Raw genomic sequence first — 9,324 nt, 5'->3', positions numbered from 1 at the left:
CAGCCCGGCCACCGCGGCGAGAGTTTGAACAGCTTTGCCGCCCTGAGCGACACCTTAGGAGAGATTGCACGATGGAACTTGAATTATTTTACAATTTTCTCCTGTTTATTTGCATGAATTTATTTATACAAATAAACATAAATTTATACAAATAAATAAAATGTATTTATACAAACTTAGATAAATTATACAAATTTATACTGTTTATTTGTATAAATTTGTATAATTTATCTACTGCGATAAGCTCAGGGCTGCTTACCGCAGCCTTGAGCGACACCTTAGGAGAGATTCCATGATGGAACTTGAATAATTTTAAAATTTTCTACTGTTTATTTCCCGTATACATTCATATAACTAATAATAACATTTGGTTGCAGAGAATATCGGTTAAGTTTGCAATAAGTCTTTTTGTAATTAATTTGTCATTAACATTGGTTAATGACAAATGTTCTTGTTAACATTGATTAATAAATACGATGAGGTTTGAAGTGAACAATTGTATGGCTAGAAACTCTCCTTCAAGTTGTTCGGAAATTAAACGTGTAAGAAATACAGCATTCATTTTTTATTGATTTACGACATGTATAGAATATCCGAGTGAATCATATTTGAAATAAACAAATGATGCCGCTTTTTCTCGTAGACTTTCTTAAAATGATAAAGCACCACAATACAAAAGAGAACAAATCACTGAGCCATACGAACATAAAAACTGAGCTATAAAAAACGCAGCATTGCAGGGGTATAAATCATGACTCTGTTTCCTTGCTTGGAATTAAAGGAACCAATGTAAATATTATGCGAGCTTCCAGACACGGTGCAACTTTGACCCGATCAAAAAAATTCAGTGGAGCGAATGAAATAGCCTTCTCGGAATTATACTATAGAAGTATATTATTTTTGGAGCATGTTTGTATATCCTATATAGTTTATGAAAATGCTTTAATTATCTGGAAATATATACAAATACATTTTGATCGACTAAGGTGACTTTACCGAAAATATTCCCGGATCCTGCCATTGGATGCGGAATGTACGAATAAATAATTATAAAATAATAAGTTGTGTTTTTGTGGAATGAATTTAATTTGCGGTTAAGATGGATTGCGTAAAATAAATTATAATTAATACGAAATAACGTAAAATAACTCGATTTGAAAATATTCCCAGGAAATGATCAAAAACTTTTAATGAATAATAAGGGACCAATAAATATAATTACGCCACTGAAACGTTTTTAGATTTTTGGGCTTTACATCTACTATACTATACTATATTATCTACTACTATCATCTACTATCTACATTTACATTTCATCATTGCACTGCAGGTGATGGGATGCAGGAGAACTGCAGGTGATGGGATGCAGGAGAACTGCAGGTGATGGGATGTAGGAGAACTGCCGGTGATGGGATGTAGGAGAACTGCCAGTGATGGGATGTAGGAGAACTGCCAGTGATGGGATGTAGGAGAACTGCCAGTGATGGGATGCAGGAGAACTGCAGGTGATGGGATGTATCATTAGGGTTGGCAATTAGTCTCAGTTAATAATGATTGTTTACGACTCAAAATTATTATACGAGGATTAAATGTCAGTTCTTGGAATTTTTCCCTCTATTTTAAAGCACTTGGTATCATAGTATGACTTTTAATTAATTTAAAAATCACTATTCCGTGTAAATAAAAAATCACATTACAGTATGATTTAACTTTACGATAAAATATACATGGTAACTTCGAAGCTCACGTATTTCACACATAGGAACCAGAGAAGCATGACTTGGTCGACTATTTTTTGTGGTTTAACTTTACTAAAGTTAACTTCGAATTTATTTGATTAGAGTAGAATTAAATTACCCTAAGTTGAAGCTTCTCGTGCACAACTGATTCCATTCCTTAATGCTGTAATAGGAGTTGTAGTCGGGAACCAATTTCATTCAGTGGGCAGAACGTTTATAGATCCACGGTAATACGCAACCTTTCAATTCGCTATTCGTTTCGTTAAGTTATTACCGTACCTATTATTATTACTACTATTATCAATATTATTATTATTATTATTATTATTATTATTATTATTATTAGTGAGCTAATTTAGTCTGAAGTCTTTCTTCCGTATGATATATTCTTGAACCAATTGTTAAATACCTCGTTAACCTTTTAATTTCGTATTACAAAATTGTCGCGTCTTTATGCGCAGAAACTCACCATCAAGAAACCTGATAAAAGTGTCGAATCATCTTGTTACTTTCACGAAACTTTGGGGAAACCTTTATACCCGATAATACGATGACTTTCTTGAGAAATAACAAGTCATTAGAATTAATTTGAAAATAATTAATATATTTTGTATACCTACGTGATTAAATACCCTTGAATGAATCGCCTCAATGCAATTCGAATTATTAAGGCCTAAAACTTGCTTTAAGTCGCAGGAAAGCGTGAATATTTCCTAACATGAAGGCATAATCCAGCAATTATACGCACGCAACTTGGTCTCTTACACTTTCCAGCAAAAAAATAAGGTTCAACTGAACGATAAGAGTTTCAGAAAGTAATCTTTCAAGTCTTTTCGTCACGGTTACTGCAGAGTTTCCCGAGTATCTCGAGCTCAATTATAACTTGGAGGCCTGCAGTCTGCGAGAATTTTGCCCGTCATCCAACACCAGCCCGGCCACCGCGGCGAGAGTTTGAACAGCTTTGCCGCCCTGAGCGACACCTTAGGAGAGATTGCGTGATGGAACTTGAATTATTTTAAAATTTTCTCCTGTTTATTTGCGTCAATTTATTTATACAAATAAACATAAATTTGTACAAATAAATAAAATTTATTTATACAAATTTAGATAAATTATACAAATTTCAACTGTTTATTTGTATAAATTTGTATAATTTATCTACTGCGATAAGCTCAGGGCTGCTTATCGCAGCCTTGAGCGATACCTTAGGAGAGATTCCATGATGGAACTTGAATAATTTTACAATTTTCTACTCTTTATCTCCCGTGTTCATTCATATAACTAATAATAACGTCCAGTTGCAGAGAATATCGGTTAAGTTTGCAATAAGTCTTGTAATTAATTTGTTATTACCTGCATTGGTTAATAAATGCAGTGAGGTTTGAAGTGAGAAATTGTATGGCTAGAAACTCCTTCAAGTTGTTCGGAAAGTAAACGTGTAGGAAATACAGCATATATTATTTATAGATTTACGACTTATGTTATAGAATATCCGAGTGAATAGTATGTGAGGCAAACAAATGATGTCACTTTTTTCTCGTTGACTTTCTTAAAATGATAAGGCACCACAAAGCAAAAGAGAACAGATAACTAAGCCATACGAACATAAAAAGGGAGCAGCTATAAAAAAACGCAGCATTGCAGGGATATAAATCATGACTCTGTTTCCTTCCTTGGTATTACAGAAAGCAATGTAAATATTATGCGAGCTTCCAGACACGGTGCAACTTTAATCCGATACAAAAAATTCAGTGGTTCGAATAAAATTGCCTTCTCAAAATGATACTATAGAAGTATATTATTTTATAGAAACATGTGTGTATATCCTATATAGTACGTGTCCAAGATTTTGCAATCTGTTGAGTGGCGATAAAGACGGGTTTATAATTTATCATTCAACATATATAAGTTTTGCGACAAAAAGTCAATTTTGTAAACATATTTCAATGAGAATTTGACTTTCATTCGAAACTGACGACTTTCTTTGTGGCCGTGAATTCATTCCTTTGAAAATAAAAGCTGTTTACGCCTCCTGTAGCGACGCTGAATTATCTTACTTCTGAAGGAGTGGCTCATAACTTTCCTCATGACTTCCCTTCTGAAAGAATGTAGAAAAATTACTTCGTGACTCATGAATGAGCCACGAAGTTGGGCAGTTGGGCAGTGAAAAGAAATCTGCTGGCATCGTTTTTTGCATTTTTTCTGCATTCAGATTTCTGCCTTTCCGCATATAAAGTCGTAAATTTTATATAATTTTTATTTTTTACAACTGTAAAATATTACAGGCTGACCCTGCGGTATCGCCGAATTTTGAGACCGAAAGAATAATTATAGATTTGTTTAGAATTAAGGACTGAGACTCTTTCCATTTAAGATAAACCCATTTTACTATGAAATTATGATATTAGAAAGACATTCATAAAATATTAATCAATTCAAAGACAAATTAAAATTGAAACTTCAATGCTGCATTCATTGCCTATTATATGCTTGGCTACTATATGTATGCTCTCTGTACTAACTTTACACATGACTATAAAGAAATTACAATTTTACCTTTTTTAGGACAAAGAAAATTGTAAGTGTAACTCGTAAAATGGTTCATTCCCATTACGAATCAACAGAAGAGGTCATCAAACAGAAATAAAAACAATTTACTTTCAACAGCTTTCACAATCAAGAGCAGCAAAATAAAAGCGCTCAACAGAGCAGCAAAATAACAGCGCTCAACAGAGCGGCAAGATAACAGCACTCAGAAGAGTAGCAAAATAAGAGCACTCAACAGAGCAGAAAAATAACAGCACTCAACAGAGCAGCAAAATAACAGAACTCAGAAGAGCAGCAAAAAAAACAGCGCTCAACAGAGCAGCAAAAAAACAGCGCTCAACAGAGCAGCAAAATAACAGCGCTCAACAGAGCAGCAAAATAACAGCGCTCAACAGAGCGGCAAGATAACAGCACTCAGAAGAGCAGCAAAATAAGAGCGCTCCACAGAGCAGCAAAATAACAGCACTCAACAGAGCAGCAAAATAACAGCACTCAACAGAGCAGCCACAGAGCACCGAACGAAAAAAAGATCGCCAGTTTGCTGTTTCCGATCGCCGGCTAACAGAAGATAACAGAGAAGCTTTTCTAGGTCTTCGTGGATTTAATGAAGATAATTTATGCTTTTATTATAAGGTTCAATTAATTATACTAAAATCCTATCAAGCTTAGTTAATAACGGTTTCATTATATGAAATAATAATAATGTTTTAATCATTACCATAATATTATCAGGAACATATAAAAATTTGATTTATTATTATAGTATACAATATCTCAAACTTCGTGTAAAATTTTAGAAAAAGCACATGGCGATGAACGTCCATTGGCCTCTAGATGGAGTTTCGTCGCAAATCGCAATAAACATAAACAAAAAAATTGTAACTCAGTACACACTGCAGTGAGTGACAGAGAGCGCATTTTCTCGTCGACGAAAACGTGAAGTCACGATAATGGGATCAGTGCTTAATTAAGGGATTTATCGGTATTTTTCTATGTTATAGCTTTATTTTTAATTACTTTGTTAGATTAGAAAAATTTTGTTTTAGTTTATAAAATTTTTTTTTCTAAAAGGTTATTTTGCCGCTTCGTAATACTTTATTATCCCCACCCTTTATGAACCATCAATTATTAGTCATTTAAATATTACCCAAGTACATAAACAATTTTAACTTCATTGATGCATTATCAGCATTGGTAATGACGTATTATGAAGGCCATAATATCTACGTCAAAATACAGTTAACCAATTATTGATATTTAAGACAACTTAAATTATTCCTTGCTCACTGGGCTTCAATCTTAATCTAATTAGTGCGAGTTTATACATTATTTCTTCAATTAAGTATATTTATATCATCGTAATTTTCCGTGCCATATAATTTTGACGTATGTTTGGCCTGAACCTGATCATGTTATACTGCTGCAACTGTCACAACATTTAATTTCTATCTTATTCCATTCACAACAGCTGAAAATTTCGGCTCAAAGATGAACATCAACGCAAGATGAAATTTTCATGTTGATGTTGCATCGCAAGTTGTTGCCTTCGCAATGAAAAATGCGCAGCGAAAATACAAGTAGATTAGCTCTATTCAATTCTGGCAATAGATGCGAATATTTTCTTTAGTTTTTATCTGAAACATTTGAAGTTGATTAAAAACAAACCATGAATATTACTTAATTTACTACGTCAAAGCCGTCAAACGTCTATTTCGTAAAATCAATGAATCAATGGATAAACTACCGAAATAATTCCGTCTTAAAACATTTCTTTTATTCTTTGGCGCAAGAAATTGAATTACATATTACATGTAGATATTAACTTGAAGTGAAGCATCTAATTGAAAATTGAATGTGAAGTTGATTGCTTCAAAATTTGCTTGATTGCAAGTTTTTATAAATTTTCAATTGAATTTGATTCCTTTCATTTCTAGTTCAAATAATTGTAAACAACAAATTAAATTTATTCAAAAATCAAATGTAACGACACTTATCGCCTAAGTATGACAAGAATTTCATTTATGAGCATTTTTTGAGGTATATCAAAATAGTGGTAGGGTAACATGGGGCAGCGAGCCCACTGCGGGTCACGGGCCCATAGCGGGTTTCTCGCTAAGTATGGCAGATATTGGTCCGTGTTCTCTACCGCCGGTCGACAGTTTCACTGGGATGAAGTGTACGGATTTACTTTTTTTAAGTGTTTGCGTTATTAAGTTATTTGTGAATAACTATTTTAGTCCAGATAAAAATTTTTTTGCTGCTAAATAAAATTTTTTACGATTGCCGTAGATGAAGCTTTTGAAATTACTGTGAATTATATTTTCAAAGTAATATTTATAGGGATAATTTTGAGATCAAGTTTAGACTATTAGCTTTTAAAATAAAATGTTGACACGATATAAAATGTTGACACGATATATGATACCTAGTGAGGCAACGGGCCCACGCGTGTCACGGGGCAAAGCGCCCATGGTGAAGTCTCGTGTTATACATCATTTGATTTGTCTCAATGACCTTTTCAAACTATGACTAGCTTTTTGAATTACAAATTACACTTCATTTTGCATGATTTTTTGATTTGCCGCCTCAAGGCAGCAGGCTTAGTTTCTAAATATGCGTATTTATGCCCCTTATCGAGTTATTGACTCTTGCCTTCCCAAAAGTTGACTTCAGTCAACACCAATGAGCCAAAAGTTGATGAGAGTTTTTATGGTGTTGGCTGAAATCACGATTAGGTACGAATTCTCTGCACATAATATCTGGATTATGGACGAAACTGAAATGAAGTTTTTTTCTGTTCAACTAAATATATTTTTCTAGTCAAGGATACATTTTTTCATGTCAAGGATGAATTTTTTATCGCAAGGATATATTTTTTAAGTCAAGGATATATATTTTTATGTCAATGATATATTTTTATTCACGTCAGTGATAGATTTTTTAAGCCAAGAGTATATTTTTTTCAAGTTAAGGATATGATTTTTTGAGTTGTTAATAAATGAATGAATGTTATATTTCTTATTACATTTTTATTATTTTTAACTGTAAAGTGTTGTTTTATCATTTTTAAACGAAAAATATGTAATTGTGGTAAAGGGCCCAAGGGTGGGCGCCTTGCCCCTAGCTTATGGGCCCATTGCCCCAGGGATTGGGCAAAGGGCGCATTTTGACACTTTTTACAAAATAGCGTTTAATTAAAAACTGAATAACTCTATAGGCGTCTAGTTCACATCATGTATTCCTCATTAGTTGTACTTTTAAACAAAACAAAGAGCCACCTCGTATCAATTAGAACTTCATCAAAAATTTAGTTTAAAAAGGGGGGGGGGCTCTATGCCAGAGTTATTCCACTAACGTTATTCTTATATCAAAAATCTCATTGCTGCACAACTAATTTTTAGTGTTCGAAAAGGATTATTGTTTCTCGGGATTTTGAATTTCATCCGTCCCCGTATTGACTCCCGATGTTTTCATACCATGCACAAATTTTTTTGAAATATCACTATTTGGTTATTTTTTGGCTTAGAACAATAAAATCAGCCTTATAATTGTTGTAGTTGAAGTATTATCACAATTAACGCATGTGTACTAGTGCGCCTTTTAAGGAAATTTACCTCTCTTTTTTTTCAGACCAGTTTTTTCATCAACATCCAATAAGCACAACCGAATTTTCATTAAAATATTTATATAAATTCCTTTTCTCATTTCATTTAGCTCCTTACTTCAAATATTTTGTTTAACATCGATGTAATTTTGTCCATTACAATTGATAATTATTTTTAATTCAATGCTCAACTTCGCAGGACGACATGGTCGTGCAGCTCCCATTTCGTTTATCTGTGGATTTCTGGTCGTTTCTCCCATGGTTGAATTAATACATGTATTAATTCAACCATGGTTTCTCCCATCTGATGCCAAGTAGCGATGTGGTATCCCGATCTCTGTGCGGACTCTGTATCTCATTACTTCGAACTTGGTGCCGTTGAACTGCATGTTGTTCACTAGGCATTTCTAGGCACTAGCATATTGTTCACTAGGCAGTTCTAGGCACTTCATTTAGCTCCTTGCTTTGTATATTTTGTTTAACATGGATGTTATGTTGTCCATTACAATTGATGATTATTTTTAATTCAATGCTCAACTTCTCAGGACGACATGGTCGTGCAGCTCCCATTTCGTTTCTCTGTGGATTTCTGGTCGTTTCTCCCATTTGACGCAAAGTAGCGATGTGGTATCCCGGTCTCCGCGCAAACTCTGTATCTCATTACTTCGAGCTTCGTGCCGTTGAACTGCACGTTGTTCACTAGGCAGTTCTAGGCACTAGCATGTTGCTCACTAGGCAGTTCTAGGCACTAGCATATTGTTCACTAGGCAGTTCTAGGCACTAGCATGTCTGTCTCTTATACACATCTAGATGTGTTCACTAGGCAGTTCTAGGCACTAGCATATTGTTCACTAGGCAGTTCTAGGCACTAGCATGTTGTTCACTTGGGCCCAATCTTAAATTATCGACAAGTCGTCCTGTAACCTCTCGCAGTCTGGGCCATCTGAGTGCAAGCGCCATGTAATTCCTGGCCAATTGGTCTGATTAGCGGAGCGATCCTGCGGCGTCGCGGTGATCGCCTCCCGAGACCCTCGTAATAGTTGAACAGGTCTCGCTATAGTCAATGGTCTCGTGTGAGGGTCTCGTGTGAGGGTCTCGTGTGAGGGTCTCGTGTGAGGATCTCTTGTGAGGGTCTCTTGTGAGGGTTTCGTGTGAGGGTCTCGTGTGAGGGTCTCTTGTGAGGGTCTCTTGTGAGAGTCTCGTGTGAGGGCCTCGTGTGAGGGTCTCGTGTGAGGGTTTCGTGTGAGGGCCTCGTGTGAGGGTCTCGTGTGAGGGTTTCGTGTGAGGGTCTAGTGTGAGGGTCTCGTGTGAGGGTCTCGTGTGAGGGTCTCGTGTGAGGATCTCTTGTGAGGATCTCGTGTGAGGGTCTAGTGTGAGGGTCTAGTGTGAGGGTCTCGTGTGAGGGTCTCGTGTGAGGGTCTCGTGTGAGGGTCT

General features: G+C 35.3%; 1 protein-coding gene across 1 annotated transcript in view; it reads right to left on the bottom strand.

Moving 5' to 3' along the window:
- Window positions 1-8,950: 8,950 nt before the first annotated feature.
- Window positions 8,951-9,324, bottom strand: part of LOC108676449 (variant surface antigen E-like) — a gene marked incomplete at its 5' end in the record, with an annotated part of 5,431 nt that continues 5,057 nt past the window's right edge. The window contains one exon of the mRNA XM_018164521.1: window positions 8,951-9,322. Coding sequence (XP_018020010.1) covers window positions 8,951-9,322 — 372 coding nt within the window. The remainder of the gene's footprint in view (window positions 9,323-9,324) is intronic.

This window comes from Hyalella azteca, unplaced genomic scaffold, assembly GCF_000764305.2.
Source record: "Hyalella azteca isolate HAZT.00-mixed unplaced genomic scaffold, Hazt_2.0.2 contig12131, whole genome shotgun sequence".
NCBI lineage: Eukaryota > Metazoa > Arthropoda > Malacostraca > Amphipoda > Hyalellidae > Hyalella > Hyalella azteca.
The sequence above is the reverse complement of the archived record's forward strand: the minus strand, read 5'-3'. Positions and strand labels throughout refer to the sequence as shown.